Source organism: Hakea prostrata, chromosome 2, assembly GCF_041222555.1.
Source record: "Hakea prostrata isolate BN-2017 chromosome 2, UWA_Hpros_2, whole genome shotgun sequence".
Classification (NCBI taxonomy): Eukaryota; Viridiplantae; Streptophyta; class Magnoliopsida; order Proteales; family Proteaceae; genus Hakea; species Hakea prostrata.
The window spans coordinates 72,740,336-72,762,725 of NC_142601.1; the positions used below are offsets into that span (position 1 = coordinate 72,740,336).

A 22,390-nucleotide genomic window follows, 5' to 3' on the forward strand; every position below is an offset into this window, starting at 1 on the left:
TTACCCCCCAAAAAAAAAACACACTTAATTTACGCTCAAATCCCTCGGTAGAATTTAGTTTTGTTGTCCCGAAGCGTCATAATCGGCTGGGCTTGAAGTTGATATCATAAATGGTTTGGTTGGTCAATTGCCCAAGACTGTAGAACCTGAACCCCACGTCACATTATCGGATCCACATCAAACTTAGTAGCGGAACGCCGTCCGATAAAGATAACCGATGGACCCCAATGATAAAGTATAACATCCAACGGATGTACTTCGGGGCGTTTTCACAATAGATTATCATGTCCGCTATATCGAATCATTTTCAGAGGGAGCGGAAACGTCGCTCAAGTCAGCGATTAGAACGAAAAGCATTTATAGAACAAAAAAGAACGAAACAAGGAGTGAAGAGTGAACACACAGGAGAAAAAATCGGGAGAGAGACAGACTTTGGCGCTGTAACCGAATTACCGAATCCTTCTCTGTCATTCTCTATCAGTCTTAATCTGTTCTTGTTTCTTCAACTTCGTCTTCTTTAAAGTTCAATAGCCTTTTGCTGCGATTTTTTCATCTGTTCTGGTTTCACTAAAGTGGGAACCCACGAAGCAAGGGTGATCGGAAGCCAAAAAAGGAAAAAATGGGGCAACCCTCGGTGCCCCCAGCTCCTGCGCCGCCGCTGCTGACGTTGCATCCGAGCAGCCACCAAGTGCGATGTGCAGGATGTCGTTTGATCTTAGCAGTGGCACCAGGATTGACTGAGTTCATCTGCCCGAGTTGCCACATGGCTCAGATGCTTCCACCCGAGTTGATGAGACGTACTCCACCAACACCACCACCACCTCCTCCTCCTCATTACCAACCTGCGCAGGCTCACGGTATTGATCCCACCAAGATCCAGCTTCCTTGTGCTCACTGCAAGGCCATCCTCAATGTCCCTCACGGCCTCACCAGGTTTACTTGTCCTCAGTGCGGAATCGACCTCGCAGTTGACGTTTCCAAGCTTAATCAGTTCATCCCTCCTGAAGAACTCAACGAGGTTGGTTTTATTTGCTCTCTTTACCTTTTTTCTCTTATTGATTACTTCATATGTTTACTTGCGTAGTCTATACCATTCTCTCTTGACCTAACTGGCCTTCTGTGGGGTTGAATAAACTTATTCTTATGGCTGTAGTTCGTAACTATAGTTACTTTGATTTACCAAGCATGATTGAGAAGTTTACTAAACACTTGGGTTGAGTGTGAATTTCTTCTTATACTTCTTTGTTTTGCAGGGCTGCTTGTTTATTTATCTATCTTTCTTTGTTTTTGTTTTTGTGGGTGAAGCACCTAGAAACTGATGTGCAATTTGCCTACGGTATGGTAAGAACTAACTTTCGTCCAAACTGGGGTTCTATTGTATCCAACAAAAATAAGAGATTTGGTTCTTTTTTTCTAAGGATCATTACTACCGAGTGTTGTAAAGTCTAAAATGTCCAACGGAATCCAGTATTTCTTCTCATATGAACCATCAAAGAAATCTGCACCTCCCCCCCCCCCCCCCCAAAAAAAAAAAAAAAAAAAAAAAGAAAAAAAAAGAAAGAAAGGAAGGAAAAGAAGAAGATGAGAAAATATAGTAGAATACTAGACATGGTAAGACAAAATTGGATTAGCATGACTTAGAGCTACTCCTAAAAAATGGCAGGCATTTGAAGGAGAGACAGCACTAAGTGCTGACAAAATTGGGATCTAAATATGTACACACTTTTCAACATAGATACTCAATAAGAGAAAAATAATTATTCTGTTGCTGAACTACTAAAATTGAAAGACTTGTAATGTAGCCTCACGTGATTGAAAGCTAGAAATCCAGGACCTTAGATGAATAGCAGCGAGAACCGTTAGGGTTTGGCCAGAACAGATTCAAGCTTCTGTTTAGGGTGAAAACAGGGTTCTAAAACAGATCTGATCTCCTAGGTTGAGTCCTTTGTTTCTGAGAATTTATAAATAGCAGAATGCTGGATTAATTCCCATGTTTTCTGGAATCAGGGTTAGGGTTTTAAGGGGTTGCAGAGTAGGGTTTTAAGGATCTAAGGCATAAAGGGATTAGGTTATGGAATTGGAAACGGTGACTGGAATTGGGATCAAGTGTTTATGTGGATCCTAGGATAATGGATCTGTAGTTTGGGGGAATTTTAATGAGGAGGTAATGAAATATGAATGAGAGGCTGCAATGGAGGAAGAGAAGAGATTGAAGGGGTTGGGAATTAAACAAAAAATTTAAGACAGTGGAAGGTGGGATGGAAAAGCTGCTGGCTTACCACTTACCTGGAGCACAAGCCCTGTAATAGACTGAGATCAAAGTGAACAGAAGTAGAGGCAGGCTGCAAGCACAGCTGAAGGAAAACCTGGAATTTTGCTACTCGATCGGCTGGAAGTCTCTTACTACTTATTGAGCAGCTCTTATCTCAACAATCACACAGTGGCTGTAATAGACAACTTCTCTCAATCTGAATTCTGAATTATATTACATGCACAGGGCTTTATCTATAGCCTTTCACTTACTATTGTAGTTGTACTCAAAATAGAAACTAAATTTCAAACATGGCTCTGTTACTAAATACCAACATAATAAGGTCTGTTTACTCATGTGTATCAGGTCCTGGATAAGGATTATTTAATGAAGGCATATCAGGGCCCTGATAAGGTCTATTTAATTCATAACAAACTCAAGATAGATATGACCTAGCGTGCCTGACTCAAATGAAATAAAAACACAGAAAATTTAAAACCCACTGTTGGAATTTGAAGAAATTATTGCTCAGACGGTATTATTTCATTTATAGGCCCCAATGGGGTATTTATAGTTACAATCTGAGTAAATCCCACTCTAAGTAGGAAAAGAAGTACGAAAGCCAAGTAGCTAAACTAATCTTAAGCTTATTAGGAAACTAATCTAACACCTAATAGGAAACCGATATAGAAAATATGAGATAATAAAATATAATTAAAACAAGGGATTCAAAGGGGAATCCTATTCCAATTAATAAACCTTAGTCATGCTTCCAACACTCCCCCTCAAGTTGAGGCATGGATATCACACATGCTTAACTTGGTCAAAATAGGATGAAACATATTTCCATATAAAATCTCTGCAACTTGATCTTTGTACTTCACTAATTAATGGCCCCTTTCCAATTTTTTTTTGATAAAATGTGAGTCAATTTTCACTTGCTTCGTCCTTGTCTCTGTTGCAATGTTAGGTCTCCAAGTAAAAATGTCCAATGAAGAAGGTAAAAGCTTAAATATTGAGAAGACCTATCTTTGCGCAAATCTGAGGGAAAATATATTTTTTGGGGTAACAATTGCTAGGTTACAGCAAGAAAAATGAAACTTTAGATTTGCAGTGATGTTAGATTTCTATAGGGAAAATTTGCCAAAGTAAGAGATAATTTCCAAAGGTAATAGAGATTAGGTTTTGCACAGGTTAAGTGCCAAATCTACAACGAGGTTACATCTCCAAAGTGGAAGATTGTCAAGGTGAGGGGCAAATCTCCATGAATAATAGAGATCAGGTTCTCAAAGCATGCAAAGCAGTAAAAAATAAAGCTTCAGATCTGCAGCAATATTATGTCTCCAAAGTGGAAATTTGCCAAGATAAGGGCAAATCTCCAAATGGAATTAGAGATAAAGTTTTATGTAGATCTCAAGAAAGGGACTCAAACAAGAAGAAAACTGATTGAATCTAACCCACATGAAACGGAAGCACGATAGAACAAACCTAGAAAAAAAGAATAAAATCTATAAAAAAAGAACAAACCTAGAAAAAAAGAATAAAATTTGAAAGGTTCACGAAAACCCTAGTTCATCTTCTTCATTGAACTAGGTCCATTTCTTCAAACTAGAAACTTAAATGACTCTCAAAACAACTATCTCAAGAAGGCTTTGATACCATGTTGGAATTTGAAGAAATTATTGCTCAGATGGTATTATTTCATTTATAGGCCCCAATGCGGTATTTATAGTTATAATTTGAGTAAATCTCACTCTAAGTAGGAAAAGAAATACAAAAGCCAAGTAGATAAACTAATCTTAGTCTTATTAGGAAACTAATCTAACACCAAATAGGAAACCAATACAACAACATCAACAAGCCTTGTCCCAACTAAATGGGATCGGCTACATGGATTCTTGCCTTCCAATCAGTTCTGTTTGAGGCCATGTTAGATACCAAGCCTAAGCTATGCATAGCCTTTCTCACCACTTCTTTTAAGGTTATCTTAGGTCTATCCCTAGTTCTTTTAGTTCCTTCAATCTGGATTATATCACTTCTTTGTACAGGGGCATTTAAAGGTCTTTGTTGAACGTGGCCGTGCCACCTCAAATGACTTTCTCGAAGCTTAGCACTTATGGGAGCAACTCCCAAAACCAACTCTAATATGATAATTCCTTATCTTATCTATCCTAGTTTTGCCACTCATCCATCTTAGCATCCTCATTTCTGCCACACTAAGTTTATCCATATGATTATTTTTAACACCTAACACTCGCACCGTATATCATAGCTGGTCGAACAACGTTCCTATAAAACTTTCCTTTAAGCTTTAATGGAATATGCTGATCACATAAGACCCCGGACGTTGCTCTCCACTTCATCCACCCTTTTTTAATTCTTTGGGAAACATCATTCTCTAAATCACCTCTTTTACTTATGATTGAACCTAGGAACCTAAAACAATCACTCTGAGGAATCTCCTTATCATCAACTATCTCCGCCTTCTCGTCTACCCGATCATGATTAAAGTTACAAACTAAATATTCTGTCTTTGTTCTACTTAGTTTAAAGCTTTTTGATTCCAAAGCTACTCTCCATGATTCCAATTTGGTATTAATCCCCACTTGAGTCTCATCAATCAATACAATATCATCAACAAAAAGCATACACCAAGGGACCTCATCTTGAATGTCTTTGGTTAATTCATCTATTACAACTGCAGATAGATATGGGCTTAAAGTTGATCCTTGATGTAGCCTAACTGTAATTATGAATTCATTACTTTGTCCACACACTGTTCTTACACATGTCACCAAACCATCATACATATCTTTAACTATATCTACAAATTTACTTGCAACACTTCTTTTCTATAGTACTTTCCAAATTAATGCTTTAAGGACTCTATCATAAGCTTTTTTTAGGTCAATAAATACCATATGAAGGTCTTTCCTACATTCTTTATACCTTTCCATAAGTCTCCTAATTAGGTAAATAGCCTCTGTTGTAGATCTTCTCGGCATAAACCCAAATTGGTTCTCCGTAATTGTAGTTAAGTGTCTCAAATGTGTTTCAATTATTCTCTCCCATAATTTCATAGTATGGCTTATCAATTTAATGCCCCTATAGTTATTATAGCTTTGAATATCTCCTTTATTTTTGTAAATTGGAACCACGACGCTTCTCCTCCATTCCTCTGGCATTTTCCTTGTGCTCATAATCTTATTAAACAACTTAATCAACCAAACTAGCCAATGGGTTCCTAAGCTCTTCCATACTTCTATTGGGATTTTATCAGGACCTTGTGTCTTGTCGAGTTTCATCCTCCCTAGTGCTTCTTTTACTTTGGACATCGAAATTCTACGTATATAAGTTTGAAAATTGGTGCCTTGGTGAAAGGTGTGATCTTCCGAATCATAAGTGCTTGAAGTATGCTCATTTAGTAGACTAGAGAAATATATTTCCCTTCTTTTCTTAATGTCCTCATCACATACTATTACTTTACCATCTCCATTTTTAATACATCTAACACGGTCAAGATCTCTACTCCTCCTATCCCTCATCTTAGCTATCTTATAACTAGATTTTCCCCCTTCTTTCGTGCCAAACTTAATGTATAACTCTTCATGCTTCTTTTCCCTTGCTTTTCCCACAATTTTCTTAGCGTCATTCTATCCAACCCATACCTTTGAAGATTCTCAACATCCTTAGTTATTTCCCATGTCTTAAAACTAGCTTTTTTATTTCTAATGGTAGTTTGAACCTCACTATCCCACCACCAAGTCTCTCTATAAGAATGGAGCTTTCCTTTTGATTCACCTAGGACATCTTTAGCCACTTTCTTGATACATATAGCCTTCTCATTCCACATCGCATTAGTATCCCCTTTAAAAATCCCACTTCCTTGTTTGACTACTTCATTGACGAAGGATTTCGAGTACTCTCCTTTCAAGTTCCACCATCTTATCCTGGGATAGTTAACCTTGGACCTTTTATGAGTTTTTGGGGTTAAACACATATCCAAGACCATAAGTCTATGTTGTGCAGTTAAGTTTTCCCCCGGTATCACCTTGCAATCCTTGCACAACAATCTATCAGTCCTTCTAGTTAGGAAGAAATCTATTTGGCTTCTATGATGTCTATTTTTGAAGGTAATCAAATTCTCTTCTCTCTTTTTGAAGTAATCATTTATAATAGATAAATCAAAAGCAATAGCAAAATCGAAATTGAAATCTGTTCCTCATTCCTCTCTCCAAAACCATATCCTCCATGCACACTCTCATAGCCTGCTTGATCTTTTCCAATATGTCCTTTTAGATTACCTTCTATGATAATCTTTTCTCCTTGACGAATTCCTTGCATTAATCCATCCATATTTTCCCTAAATTCTAGCTTTAGACTTTCATCCAATCCTACTTGAGGTACGTATGCACAAATTTATTTACGAACTCTCTCTCCATTACAAGCTTGATAGCAATAATCCTATCACCCACTCTTTTAACATCCACCACATCATTTTTAAAATTTTTATCCACTATTATACCTACTCCATTTTTATTTGTTTTATTCTCAGTATACCATAGTTTAAAGTCATCCAACTCTTTAGCTTTTTTACCCTTCCATCTAGTCTCTTGAATGCAAGCTATATTAATCCTTCTTTTCCTCATAACATCTATCAATTCTAAGCTCTTAGCTATTAAAGATCCTATGTTCCAAGATGCCAATCTAATACTACGTTTTTGGACTAGCTTCTTTATCTGCACTCGTCCACGGTGCAGGAACCCTTGCCTACTTATCACCGCATCTGGGTGCTGATGCGATGCGTCGCTTACAGGGGACGCCCTAGCTAACCACTTATCACTACACCCGGGCCATAGTGTAGCGTGTCGCTTCTTTTGTTGGGGAACGCGCTAGCATAACCTTTATCATTAAAGGTCGAATCTATGAAAAGGGATTGGCTAGATTTTCTCCGGTGCCGGCTGCCGACTTGACGCACCAAACCTCCTCCTTTACTTGGGCTTGGGACCGGCTGCAAAACACTGGCGGAGTTACCAAATAGGAAACCAATATAGAAAATATTAGATAATAAAATATAATTAAAATAGGGGATTCAAAGGGGAATTATATTCCAATAATAAACCTTAGTCATACTTCCTACACCCACTTTGGGTCTAACTACAGATCTGCCTCTGGTGTACCAAGTAGCATCTTTCTGCCACTGGGCAGCAAGCCTAGGGCTTTCTTTCGATCTTGGTCCTTCCTTTTGGGTAGGTATTTTGACCTACATTAACTTGTACACCTCACAAAAAGATAAGGAAAAAAATGGAAAAAAGGAATTCCAAGGAAGTAGGTAACCCCGGTGTAAAAGATTTCTGTGGTGCTGTTGAATATTTAATTTGGAAAGTGAAGAAAAGGATTGGTTGCAAGGCATCAGATCTGATTAAAATGCTGAAGATAGAGCCAGCATCTGGAGATCTTTTATCTTTTGATTGTGTGGGTTTAAGATGGACACTATTATACTAAGGGTTTGAGAGGGGTGCTGTTGTAGAGGGTAGAGAGGTGTTGGGAACAAATAAATGGCCAGATGGTATAAGACTATGAAAGTAATAAATACAAGACTTAATTGTTTGAGACAACATGTTATGTAGTGGTAGAAGTTGGAGAAGAGATTGACAACAGCATTATAGCTAGTATTACTTGAAGTAACAAACGCATATATGACTTCAGTCGTACTTACATGCTTGTCTTAAAGTATTTGAATGCCTTGAATTGCGTAGACTAGGTTGACTTTTCATTCACCCCCTCTAAGATTAAACAACTTCTATCACGAATGGCATCACCTGAAAGTGATACCTATTAGGTACTATCCAAAGGTAGTGCTCATTGGTAGAAAAAGATGTTGATGGAGAGAAATCAGAAATTGAGATTGTTTTAAAACAGTGTAAGAGCAAATATGCAAGATCATGATCCAACTACCCTTGTAAGTTTTTGATGATCACGGACATTTATTACCTATTAGGTACTATCCAAAGGTAGTGCTCATTGGTAGAAAAAGATGTTGATGGAGAGAAATCAGAAATTGAGATTGTTTTAAAACAGTGTAAGAGCAAATATGCAAGATCATGATCCAACTACCCTTGTAAGTTTTTGATGATCACGGACATTTATAAACAAGATTTTACATTCTACTTGTGTGTTTAAGATAGACAATGCTGTACAAGATGAAACACCCAAGCAGGGAGTGTATGTTGTATGGGAGGACTCCAAGTGACATACAAAGATCAAATTTAAGAAATCAAGGCATGGAGGACCAAAGAATGGACCTACCCACGTGCAAGTACAAGTGAAAGACTTAAGAATGATTAAGAAACTATGCTTGAAGACCATGCATATAGCACATGTAATTGCATGCAATTTTCAATTTAAGGATTTTATAAAACTAATTATATGGGCTAAGAGGACTATTGAGTCAGTCCCTAGGGTTATAAACATAATTTCTAGAAAGCCCTAGAAAAGCCCATGGATTGTCTGCCGGTAGACGGTGAGCTAAAATAGACTTAGACTGACAACAATCCAGAAGGCTCACAATATGTACCGTGAGAGCCTCCTCGTCGACCGACAACCCATGATCAAAGGTCCCAGTCGACCGCTGATTGACGTGAAGACAGTTGGAACTCCAACAGCTAGATCCTAATGGCTAGAATGAGTTGGTTGGCCGTGAGATCATCTAGGTTGAAAAATATGACCTATATCTTAAAGGCATGAGCCCCAAGGTGTTAAAGCCTCTCATTATTTTGCCTATACTCTAGCCACCTAGCCTTCCTAATATCCAAAACCCTTTAAAAAGGTTTGCTGGAATAAAGGTGGGGTGGGAAAATTCTTGAAAAAAGTGTAGATTTCTTACTTTTCCCTTAAATCCCAAAATGGTAGATTGTTTGGTGTCTTGGGGTGGGAAAGTGAGAGAAAAGTTTCCTTGAATCAAGGAAACTTGTCTGGTGATGTGGCAGCCCAACTTTTCCACCCCAAGCCATTTTAAAACCCCACATCTTTGGTGGGAAAGTTGGGAAAAGTGAAAAGTGGGACCCACCACTATCAATTTTTCACAAAACCCTTTCCTTTCCTTCTCCCTCACCCCACTACACATGGGACCCACATGTTTTTTTTCCCACCCCACCTTTGCAAACAAATGCAGCCTTAGAGATTCATTCCCTCTTTCTGAAGAAGGTAGAAGTGTTGATATCAAGGTAGACCTTGGAGATTGGAGGCTGATCATTCATTGCATTCATTTCATACAAAGGAAAGTGCTACACCTAAGGTATGTGTAAGTTTTTGCATTGCATTTTCTTATGTATCAATGGGTGCTTTTGCCCGTAATTAAAGATTGTGTAAAGGTGCTCTTGCCTTGACCTAGAGAGTTGTAAGATTATGTATCCTCACCCGCTGTCCCAAAAGGGGCATACCAGTGGAATCCTTCTAGAGGTCTAGAAGGGAGTGAACGTGGATTCATTGGAATTGAACCACTATAAATCTTGTGTCTTGTCTCGTTTGCTCTATTCTATTTGCTTTAAATTTTGAATCGTTAATTAATTGCAAACACAGGGCTATACCACTAATCTCAACCTTCATCATCCTCTAGGTTGACTTTCATGTATAAGAGGAAGAGATACCTACTAAGGGATATCTCCAAGAAATATGTCCCAAAACATATCTTTTCTTGCAAAGGCTTGTTTGTTAGCCATTTAGAAAAGGATATCCATAGGACATCCATTGGCTATTTAGGTGTCTATTAGGAAATAACATAAATCTCTAACATAACTTATAAAAACAGAAAAAAACATTTTGAATCTGACAGTGTAAAATCATTTAGAACTTCAAGAAGGACTGGTGAATACACATTTAGGCTCTTGTCATGTAAGTAGCATTCTGCTAGACTCTGCCAAGGTGCAGGTATACAACTAAGCACCGTAAAGTGGATGGTGAACTTGTCTTATATCCAATCTAAAAAAGATTAATTGGGGATTCTCAACTTAGTTATTAAGTCTGAATACTGTAGGGTGATTACATTAGTTCTGGTGCCTGCAGTGGGTGCTCCTCTAATTGAAGTGAGTGATAATGTGTGTCATTCAGTTACTGCGTTTTATGCTTATAATTAGAGTGATGATCTGTTTCATTCCACTGGTGACCATTGGCTCTAGTTTGTAGGTTCTATGCAGGGATCTAGATTTTTGATTTTTAATTAGAATGGGAGTTGTTTAGGGGTGTTGACCATGAACATTTGTGGTCCAATGTAGAACAAGTAAGGCTGAGGAAGTCTCATGAAAAGGTTTGGAAGGTAGTGACACAAGTTTCCCTATCATTCAAAGACGTTTTCTGGAGTAACACAAGTTTCTCCATCATGTAATTTGTCATTATAAAAAGTGGCATAATATTAGTATTAGAGTCCCTTTTTATTTTTTATTTCCGAAACATCACATTAACAATTATGCCCATCGTGCTACTCCAGCAAAATCTAGATATGAGGGATAAAATTGTAATTGCTGCCATCTCTTTTCATGCTTCCCTAGTTGAATCATCTCCTTCCCTTCTTCATTTTCTTTGTTCAGGTTCTATAAAATTTGCAATGTAGCAGGGAATAATTGGTGGCTGTTCTGCTCCATTTGGAGTAGCAGCGCCTTCTATGATCCCAGTGGCCTTCTTTTTTTTGATCTCCACTGTTTCTCTTTGCTTTCTCTGCTTCCCTGTCTTTGTGGATTGTCTAGTCAGGATCATAATAATAACTCCAACACTGGCATCAGCAGAAGCCTCTAACTCACTCGTCACTCCCATCTCTTACTTTGGCATGCAAGCATTTGGTAGTGCGGGGTTGGTAGTAAGGGGTGTGTGCATGTTTGTTTGGAATGTTGTGTTTAGGACAGACCTCAGATGTTTGCTAGATGATGTCCTAATTCCCAAGGAGGAATGTTGGCATTGTCTTATCAAGAAGCCTTGTGGAGTCAATAAATAAAGTCAAAACTGGCAGAGTAGATTCATTCGGAAACATTGTGAGGAATAGGAATCATGAGTTGCTGATTGCAAAGACCAGCATCAGCTGAGAAAGTAGACCTGAATTGGGAGTCATACAGGCCATGTTGATCTGATCCAAACCTGAATCGATGATCTGATTATGTATCCTAGAACCATGTATGGAAGAGATCCACTAAGCTGCAAGAAAACCATACCATTTGTTTCAAACTTGGTGATAGCAGGACTGTTCTTTCATCAAATCATCAAAAAGAATAAAAGCTTGAAAAAGGTTTTTCCAGCCTTTTTTTGGGTGGTCGCATGTATGGAGCTGGGTAGCTGGGTTTTAATTAGTTCCGGGCCCAGATATATATTCAGGTGGTATGTCTCTCTTTCTCTCTTACTCTCTTTTTATGTGTTGTCTGGTTTTGTAGAGCAGAAAAGGATTGCCATAGGAAAATCTCAGTGTAACCAAAGTTGTTGGAGAGAAGTAAGTTTAAGTTTCTTTTCTTGGGGAGTTTACATGCAGATTTGGTCATCTCACTCTTGTACTCAGAAAGCATGCAAAACAGAAACTTGTTAATGCAATTAAATAATGAGTCTGTTATAAACTAAACCAAAAAAAGTTATAAACTATTTTGAAAATCCTTTTTCAGCATTGATTCAAAGGACTTCGAAATAGAGAAGCATGGAACACCGAAAAGAAGATCCGAACTTCTCAGACTCGGTTGCAACAAGATGCACCATGTTTTGAGCCGAGGTTTTTGTCTATATGTTGTATTGTTGTTGCGTTGTAAGGTGACCCTATGGGGGTAAGAAGGGTTTGGAGTAGGGTTATTGGAACTGGGAAATCTGATCCATGAGCCGCCTTTGATTGTTTCCGATTACCTCTGATCTTATGAGGCGCCATTCACACCCAAACACCCAAATACACTTAAATCTTATAGTTTTTAGATATGAGGATTGATTCTAAGGTTTTTGAGCAATGAGCACTAATTCAGACCGGTCCAGATCAGAATCCAATAACTGAATCCATATTTAGAAACTTTATTTAGTGGGATACATATCTTGCCGGCAAGGAAGGAATGTGCTTGCAATGGTGAAACGGAATTTGATCCAGGCCTTCTCAAATTTTCCTACAGCAGGTGCTTTAAAAGTGAGCAAGTGGCAACTTCGGTTGTCTTATTGAAATTATGTAGTAACACGCTTTTTTAATTGTCAATTTAGACCTCTCAATCTCTGTTATTTTTCTGGGAAATTTTCAGTCCCACCCTAGTTGCCCCCAAGTATTAATGTCATTCCCCGAGTTATCTAATTTATCAGTCAGACCCTATCACTAACCCCATTAGTCTCAATTTTTATTTATTTGTTTTCAATATTTACTTCCTAAGTTTAAAATACTACCAGTGAACCATATGTCCCAAACTTTAAGAGGAGATTGGGAGAGGAAGTTGAAGAAACAAGTTGAGTGTAGGGTTTTCCATTCAAGGTTATTCTTGTTTTTCTAAAATGTTTTACTTACTCAGTTTACCCTTAGGCACTTAACTATGATTTTTTGATTAACTGTGATTTCTTAATGGTAAGGGATATCATTGATACATGTTCATCCTGTAAGGGGTCTAACTGAACTTAGCTGATATTAATTTTTGGCGGTAACTCAGGTGGTGGCTCTGAAATATTTCCTATTTTTACCAAGAAAAATCTCCATTATTTTTTAATGATGATGAAATATTAAATTAGATATTATAAATTCATAATCACACTAGACTGGAATTGTGGCAAATAAATATGGCATTATTGGATATGTATCCTCCCTGTGAGATAAATCTGGTGTCTCCAATCACATTAGGGCACAGTTGGTATTTAATCTCTTAATAGGGGTGTTTTTGTACTCTTGGGAGACTTCCTCGTATGTTGCTTGCTTCATACATTTTGCATTGATTGTCTATGGAGAGCTGGCATTTTGTCTGTCAGACTCTCCCGCTTCTTTGAGTGGACTCTTGTTGAAGCACACTCCTGGGATGCTAAAGATTGGGAAATTTGCTGAATGGTTGAACTCCTGTCGTAGCACTTCCATATCCTGAGATGAATGAAGATGACTGGGAAGAGTGGAGTTACAGGAGGCATGGCAAGTTCACTGGTTCACTTAGAACTGGTGGAACTTGGGGCTCAGCAATGAGGTACATTATACTCTCCTATTCTTGCTTTTTCCCTGCTCTTTTCCTTCTTTGCCTTTTGGGTCCCTTCTTTCTGCATGCATCTGGGAAGATTGCCTTCTCCAACTCATTGAAAAAGGAAGGGACAGGCCTGGAGGTCCCTATTCTTCATTTCTTTCAAGCACTGATTTCTTTGTTAAAGTGCTTAGGTTACATATTCTCCTTTATTTCTTTTCACCCTCCAAGAGCATTACCTTCTTCTTCTGGTCTATCTGCCCAAATGAGTCAAGTCTATGCAATTTCTTTCTCAAAGGCAAGCTTTGATCATTATGTATTCTTTTTCAAAGTTCAAGTTCCAAATGTTATGGACCTTACTCATATACCGTAGACACTGTAGTGGCATATGGACACTAGAAATTTCAAGTTCTTTTTGTATTCTACTGTATTTGCACACCCTTTTGGGCTAGAAGTGTGCCTTCTTCAAATCTGGCTTACCCCTAAAACTGAAGAGACTTAGTGTTGTAACCATACAACTATGCAAGTTACATTTGTAAAATGTACTTGCTGAACCAGGAAATCGATTGAACATTTTTGCCAGCATGAAAACTCCTTGTTACTGAATTTCTCAACTAAACCTTTAAATTTAAAGGTTTTATAAATTATAAGACCACAACCCATAGAAAAACCAATTTAATTTATAATCTTTATATAAGAAAGCGTTCTCAAATAAGATGGAACTAAAATTGGTGAAGGTCTTGGTAGTAGTGTGCTTAGTTTAGAAGACATCCTTTAGAATAGGACTTGGAATGCTTGTACATTTTCTAATGATTCAACCACATTACTTTCACTTGTGGTTGTGAATTTTTCATCATGAAATCAATTGGGGAAGGATACTTCATCTATGTCATCATTGATCAATGTATCCCAAATTCCCAATTCAATGTTCCATTTGTTGGCTGAGTCAAGATATTCCTGTCCCTCCTCTACTTCATTTCCTTGAACATTTCTCACCTTTGCAATCTGTACTCTGTTCACTTAAAATGGGTTGGTATTTTGACTATAGATCTCCTCTTTTAATTTTTTCCCTTAGATGCAAGAGAAACTGATGTGTACTATTATTCTTCCTAATTTTTCCCATTCTGATTGATGGAAATTATAAGAGTTTCCGTGACTGAACAAACTGGAAGTTTTGCATCATCTATACATTTTTATCTTTTTATTGTTAAATTTCTCTTGAAATTTTAAAATTTTGAAGGCTTGTAGCAGTGAAGATGATGATAACATATAATAGTAATTAGTAAATTGTTAATTAGTTTTCCAAGAATTTTTTTGATCATTTGTTTATGCGCACCTTTTTTATGCACTAAAATTTTCAATCTCTTAAATCAATTGCTGAGCAAATAGTTTTCTAATCCCTAAATCTTGCTTGTGGCCCTATTTTTAATTATTTTGGCTCTTTATCTATGAACACTTTTAGGTAGCCATAGATGTGGAGCGAGAGGAAGATGAGGGTGGAATGGTAGACACATTTACTGACTATGTAAGTATTTAGGCTCTTGCATATTTTATTTTATGGTTCTATGACTTCTCATTTTTCTTTACATGCTTTTAGTGGTCTCTCATGGGTACTAAGCTGAAGTCTAGTAGTGTGTGAGAACTTAGTCTTTCAGATAACCCTGATTCTCATTGTGACTCTGTCCTTTAGCACCCTCCCAAACTATCCATTGGTCCTCCCCACCCAGATCCTATCGTGGAGACATCTTCCTTGTCAGCAGTGCAGCCTCCCGAGCCTACATACGATCTGATGATCAAGGACGATCTGTTGAAGTCAAAGGCATTATCTTGCTTGCAGATTGAGACAATAGTCTATGCTTGTCAGGTTTTCCTCACCTCCCTTTATATCTTAACATCATAGTTAATTTCTGATCTTATCTTAATCCCAACCCCCCCAGAAAAAGATGGGTTGGGGGGGGGGGACTGATAGTGTTGTTCCTTTTTGTATGACAGAGGCACCTCCAACACCTTGAGACTGGTGCTAGGGCTGGGTTCTTTATAGGCGATGGAGCTGGTGTAGGTAAAGGTCGAACAATTGCAGGATTGATATGGGAGAATTGGCATCATGGAAGGAGAAAGGCATTGTAAGTCTCCCTTGTAATTTTTTTTCCTTTCCCACTTAACTTTGCTTTTGATTTCCTGCCTGTGTCTTGACTCTTGAGAGGCTTGATGTTCAGGAATTCCATTCATAGCTTTTGAAGCCTTCTTGGTTTTGCAATGATCTTAACAGGTGGGTATCTGTTGGTTCGGATCTGAAGTTTGATGCACGCAGAGACTTGGATGATGTTGGTGCGCATTGTGTTGAAGGTACAGATTTAAAATATCTAAATATGTAATCATGTCTAACTGTGCATGTGCTTTGCTTGAAAAATTAGGAAATGTTCTAGTTTATTCAACTAGATTTGAGCTCTATTATTAGAAACAGTATTGACTAACTGATTTGGGTGCTGATGAGGTCAAATACATTCCTAAATGTCAACTTCTGGTAGCAGGTCTGGCCCTCTTTGATGATTTATTACTGTTAATAGATTTCATTTGAATTAGAGTCCCATTCAGGATTTCTCCAATTCTCTTAATGCTCCTGGGATATAACTAATGGACAGTTCTAGAACTCATTAGTCCTCTCATCTCTCTCTTTTAGTCATGGACTCACTCTTATAGATACTCATGAGCATGGTGGGAGATCTCGCGAGATATCTCGGTTTTTTCATAAACCGCGACGAGATTGAGATTGAGATCTGCGTAATGGGATATTTCGCCATATCTCGCCCCAGATCTCGCCCCATATCTCTTTCGAACTCTCAATTTTTGCCCTTTTTTTTGCAGATTTCAGCCAAATTTTCACTTGCAACTACTCTTAGCACATCTACAACATCAAAGGAGTTCAATCATTCTCTACTTGTCTTATGAACTTATGCATTGATGACTAATATAGAACTTCTAACGATTGTAATACTCAGATGGATGGAATCTTGATGATCAGATGGATGGAATCTTGATGACATTTAAGTTATTTGATGTATTTGATACACTTGCTTTTCATTTATATGCCTTTATGGTTTTTTATTACATGTTATATAACCTTGCATTCTCTAATCCTACAGCATTTCGGTTTCACAAATCCAATGCCACTAGTGTGTTCAAAAGACCTTAAATAGGCTAAATACCTATGGGACCCTAAAACCCACCGAGATGGGCTATCGAGTTGATGCCCGAAAAATGGCATATCTCGACCGAAATCTCGTCGAGATGGTCGAGATCTCGGTTTTTCATGGTAGCGAGATCTCGCTCGAGAACGAGATCTTCTACCATGTTCATGAGCGCTTGCAAAAGATTGGTGGGTCTCAGGCTCTTAGTAGAAGAGGAATTAAAATATTGTAAGCCAGTAGTTAAGGGTGTAGACTAAGTATCTTACTTATTGAGGTGGTAGACCAATTAAGGAATCTGGTTACTAAAAGGCTGTACCCTGTGCACTCAAGGATCTTGTGTTTAGCACAGTCTGGGGATGGTCATGCAGGTTCACCACCAATTCGGCTACTTCTATCTCATGTGCTTGTGTGTGTCTACTTAGGTTGAGTATGGAAATCGATTATTTATATAATTTATATCATCCTTTTTGGGTCAATTGAATTGGTTCTATGTGGTTGAATTTATGTTAACAGGTGACTAGCACATGACTGAATGGTAAAATGTTATTAGGACTTTATTTTGAATCTTTTTATTTTCCTAGTTCATTTAAGCTACCTAATAGGTTAAGGATTGGATTAGGCATTTCCTTTCCGGAGTAGGAGTCTAATTTTGAGCCCTTCAATGAGGTGCCGTAGGATCTATTACCTAACACAAATTTGATCATTGAAATTGCTGGTTGCAAGCTTGGCTTCTCCCTTCCTTTGTGAGAGAGTGTACTCTGGTGTTTAAACTCCAGATTATTGAGTTGCTAGTGTTTACAGTCCTGATTGCTGCTGTTTCCTTTGTGTTTAAACCAAGAAAGCTGTTGGGTTTTGGTGTTTCAAGTCCAAGCTCGTGTTTTGGCAATGGAATCAGCCTGTGTTTGAAGTTGTTGACCCATTCAAAGCTGCCTGCAATTAAAGGACTGCAACTATAGTTCGTTAAATTTGAATTATGTACTTCCTTTCTCTCCTAATCTTCATTATATATCTTCATCACATGCAGTGCATGCTTTGAATAAGCTCCCTTATTCTAAGCTTGACTCAAAGTCTATTGGTGTGAGGGAGGGGGTCATTTTCTCAACATATAGCAGCCTTATAGCATCATCTGAGAAAGGTCGTTCCCGTTTACAGCAGCTTGTGCAGTGGTGTGGGCCCGAATATGATGGTCTTCTGGTGTTTGATGAGGTACTTGATGCATCTTATGATTTGGTTGCTAGTAATTTGTGACCATCTCTTACTCTTATCCTTGTGTTGCTTTGCTAAATCTGTATATTTTTCGAACTTTCTATGCTAATATGTTAGGTTCAATGCCTATATTCCAGTGTCACAAAGCCAAAAATCTAATACCTGAGGCTGGTGGGCAAGCAACTCGAACAGGTGAAGCAGTTCTTGAAATCCAGGTTGGTGTTTTGACTGTAAGCCGTGCTATGCACATCATTCCGTCTCCTGTTTTTGTTCACTTGTGTCATTTGCATTTCGTGTAGTTTGGAAAATTTTATTTGAAGTATACAGTTTCGTAACATTTTTTTGTGTGGTAATGATACAGTTTCGTAACGTTAGAGACATTAATCATTGTTGTATCAGTTTGATGCAAGATTGCTCAAATTTGAGTTACACCAAAGGAGTTCCATTCCAGTTAGACCTTATTTAGTGGGTACACATGCTTTTAAAATCTTTCTAAATGGAAATAACTTTTAAAAAATAAATTACAAGATGTTTCCTGCCTGGGGTTTTAGCATTCTTTTTCATATTAAGGTTTATTGAATATTAGATTTGTGAAAAATCTCAGCATTTTAATTTTGAAATTTCACCCATCAAATAATCAAATAATTGTTCCCTAACTTGGAGGTTTTTTATTCTTTTAATCCGTTGGAATTTGATTTGTTAACCGTTTTATTAGGTTCAGAAAGGGGTGTATTTGTTTTATTATAAATAGTATATTTAAGTGAAGGAATTAAAAAAAATATAAAAAACATAAAAAGGGGCAAAGTTCACTTTTTGGCTTCAAAACCATGGTTTCAAGTTGGTCTGGATAGTACGCTGAAACCTGCCACGTCTCAGTTTCAGGGCTGACCGCAACCTGCCTCAAAACTGAGATTTTGGACCTTGTACAGCACCCTCAATTTTTTAGATTTTAAGTAGTATTGACTTCCATAAGATGGCCAAACATCAGCAAATAGAGTTATTTCCTGTTTTTGTAATAAGTAATATATTACCCAAAGGAGAGAAAAAGAGAGCTGGGGGGGGGGGTTACAAGGAGAGGAGAGGAGAGGGTGGGGGAGGGGGAATACATCAGCTGTGAGCGAGCACATAGCACAGACAAATCTAAACCCCCCAGTAACAACTATATTCCTGTTCCCTTGGGAATCTATAAGAAGTTTTTGTGGAAGCAAAAAAAAGCTTGGAGTGGACATCTTTGCAGATAGCCTTTCAAATTTGGTCTGGGGTTCTGAATTTAGTCAACCCATGGATTTTTCTCTTGAGCCAGATATGGGAGATGCAAGAACTGAAAACCAGTTTCCAGCAGTGTCCCCTAAGGAGTTCTCCTTAGATAGCCAGCGCTTTTCAATACAACACTGTAAAACAGCTTGACTCATCAATTAATTGCTACGGGTTTTAATTCTTTTACACCATCTCGTGCTTTGTTTGTTATCCTTCAGATTAGTATTATTAGTTCCTTTCCCTCAGGGTTTCATCTTTTTCATATTAAGAGTTTTGGATAGTGCATCTTCTTAGGAGTTGATTGTATTTGGAGGACGGGTTAAAGGCTTGATTGGCGTTCTGTAATGTGGCATGTCAAATTTTCTAGTTCTCACTCATGCACTTCCTTCGTTCCTAAATGCTTTGATGTATGCTTTGGTGTATTGTCTGTCATTATGATGTCATAGTGCTGTGTTGAAAGTTTAATGAACTTGATTTGATGAATAATCTCTGACTCCATCATAACAGGCCCGGCTTCCTGAATCTCGAGTTGTTTATTGCTCTGCTACTGGTGCATCGGAACCGCGCAACATGGGTTATATGGCCCGACTTGGACTATGGGGTTCAGGAACCTCTTTTGTTACTTTCCGTGATTTTCTAGGTTTGTGTTCCTTATATGATGCTTGCCTTTGTCTGATCTTGATTCAGATATATGGTTGATTTGGTTGCTGCTGTGATTGTCATTAAAAGAGGGTTGTCCCCCCCGCCGGCCCTCTTTTGTGTTCATTTTTGTTTAATGGAAGCATTGAGCCTGATGAAAAATATACTTGGTAGGAAATCCACATTCATACTGTTAGAATTACGGATATAAATGTATGCTTGCATAAATATAATTCATGACAGTTTTGCAAATATCTAGTTGGTACTGTTAGTGGTACCTGACATGCACCAGCACCCCCCCCCCCCCAAAATAAAATAAAATAAAATAAAAAAACACTAAAGACAAGGGAAAAAAATGGCACCCTAAAAGGGAATTAAAAAAGGGGGGGGGGCTGCACTATCAATGAACAAGAGGAAAATTTTACAAAGTCACCGTAAAACTTTCTTAAAGCCCAAATCATTAGCATTCCTTTTGTGCTTTCATTGTGGAATTTAATAGAAAATACACAGGAAGACTGGCTGGTTTTAATGACTGTTTGGCTCGGCCTAGCTCCTGCCTTGTCCACTCAGTCGGCTGGCCTATTTCTTACTGTCACAGATGAAAAAGAAAACATGAATGCAAGTTTCAATTAGTGAAGTAAATTTCTTGTGATTTAAATGATCTGGTCCTTGATGGAGTGAAATTGCAGTAACAGGGTTTGTGGAGCTGATAAATAATATGCAATTGTATTGAGTTGTTCCTTGCTGGCATACTTCTTGGAATTACAAGGCAATCTGCCTTCTTAAGGTTGCCATGGAATGGTGTCATTGACAATGGGATCTCCAATTTAACACCACATTGGTTTTAGGTCCATGGCTATGTAGTTGATATCTTGTTTGGATGTTGGGAAAGGTAACCTGTGGCAGCTATGCCCAGTTGGCAGTTCATATATAAAATTAGCATTTTGAAGTTATTTAGATTTTGCTAGTTGTTACTTGAGCTGATAAATTCCTTCTTTCATTTCTCATGTGCCAGTTTTCAGTCCCTGAGCTTGTTTCCTGTTGACTGTTCAAGCTTTATTTTCTTTTCTGCCACTTGGCAGTTTATGTGCTTGCTTCTTATTGTCTATTCAATGTCTTGGTTTGGTTGATCAAATCAACTACTTCAGCATGGATAATAACCTGCTGACATGCTTTACGTGTTTCTTTCCTTTCCACAGCTAATCTTAGTCCACCTAGTCCTTTTCATGGGTTTATCATTCTTTTTAACCATGATGGTTGATTATTCCTCTTAATCGTTGAAGCATTACTGAAATGAAGATTTTGGTGCATTCATAATTATCTGCAGGTGCTCTTGATAAAGGAGGTGTAGGAGCACTAGAACTTGTTGCAATGGACATGAAGGCAAGGTTAGAAGGTTTAGGATCCTATTCTCGTGTAAAATGGTCTGGGTTGAAACGCATTTCATTAACTTATTATTATTATTTTTTAAACTTTCAGGGGTATGTACGTTTGTCGTACACTTAGCTACAAAGGGGCTGAGTTTGAAGATGTTGAAGCTCCATTAGAAGCAGAAATGATGGTATGTGGCTTTGGAATCTGCAGCGTGAGCGTGAAGTACGCCTTTTTTTTTTTTGGGCGCTGGTTGGGGTGTTGGGGATGGGGCAGTTGTTTAAGAGATTGCACTGTGGCCTGTGGTTACCTCCATTTTGATGGAATTATGATTCCAACCCTTCGTTTTGCCAATTTTTGGCTGTGATACCTTAAGGGATGGTTTTTCCAAATATCCTCTCAAGGATATTCTCAGACATGGATCTTTAAATATCTGTTTGCTATGGCAATGGTCCATGTAACAAAACCAGCAAATGAATGGCCATAAGTATGGCCATCCTCTTTTTGCGGGTTATAGTTCATAAGCCAAACTGTGGTTCAGATTTCGATGACTACTGCTCACAGTAAGAGAGCAGCTTGCCAACAAAGATTACCAGTAATTCCATGGAAGATATTGTGAGCCAAGCTAGACCAACACCTAACCCATGTTTTCTTGTCTTCTCTTCCACGTCGATGACGAGTGACAGAATATATTGAACTTCTGTGTTTTACATTCTCTTAATTTTCAGTGAGGTCCACCAACTTCTGTATGATAACATTTGAATTTTCACCCGCAAGCTGCTGCTGGAGATAGCTGTTTCTCTTAATTGTGGGTTGAACTATTGTACGGAACATTTGAATATTCAGTGACAATCCCCAATGAGAGATAGAATCATCCCTAGCAGTAGTAAACACTAGAAAAGGGAAGACTGGTTTCATGCTTTCATTAAAACAAATAGCAATGATTACAGATGATGGGAAATTACCTTGCTCTGTTTGCACTATCTTTCTTGAACTTTGCATGTAATTCGAACTCTCCTTTCGGTTTTATGCTTTTAGTAAAACAGACAGCAATGGTAGCAGATAATGGATAATGATTTTGCTCTATTTGTGCTCTCTTCCCTAAACTTTTGGTTATAAACAGAACCCTCCTCTATTTTCTGGGAAATTACCTTGTTCTGTTCGCACTATCTTTCTTGAACTTTGCATGTAATTCGAACTCTCCTTTCAGTTTTATGCTTTTAGTAAAACAGACAGCAATGGTAACAGATGATGGATAATGACTTTGCTCTATTTGTGCTCTCTTCCCTATACTTCTATTTATAAACGGAATCCTCCTCCTCTAT

General features: G+C 38.0%; 1 protein-coding gene across 2 annotated transcripts in view; it reads left to right on the top strand.

The window, feature by feature from the left end:
- Positions 1 to 363: 363 nt before the first annotated feature.
- The window catches only part of EMB1135 (RING/FYVE/PHD zinc finger superfamily protein), a 57,276-nt gene continuing 35,249 nt past the window's right edge, over positions 364 to 22,390 (top strand). For both annotated transcript variants that reach the window (XM_089146581.1, XM_089146580.1), the window contains exons 1-10: positions 364 to 1,018; positions 14,867 to 14,929; positions 15,095 to 15,268; positions 15,397 to 15,527; positions 15,674 to 15,750; positions 17,617 to 17,798; positions 17,936 to 18,013; positions 19,563 to 19,695; positions 21,022 to 21,082; positions 21,174 to 21,255. In XM_089146581.1, coding sequence (XP_089002707.1) covers positions 620 to 1,018; positions 14,867 to 14,929; positions 15,095 to 15,268; positions 15,397 to 15,527; positions 15,674 to 15,750; positions 17,617 to 17,798; positions 17,936 to 18,013; positions 19,563 to 19,695; positions 21,022 to 21,082; positions 21,174 to 21,255 — 1,380 coding nt within the window. In that variant the 5' untranslated portion in view covers positions 364 to 619. The remainder of the gene's footprint in view (positions 1,019 to 14,866; positions 14,930 to 15,094; positions 15,269 to 15,396; positions 15,528 to 15,673; positions 15,751 to 17,616; positions 17,799 to 17,935; positions 18,014 to 19,562; positions 19,696 to 21,021; positions 21,083 to 21,173; positions 21,256 to 22,390) is intronic.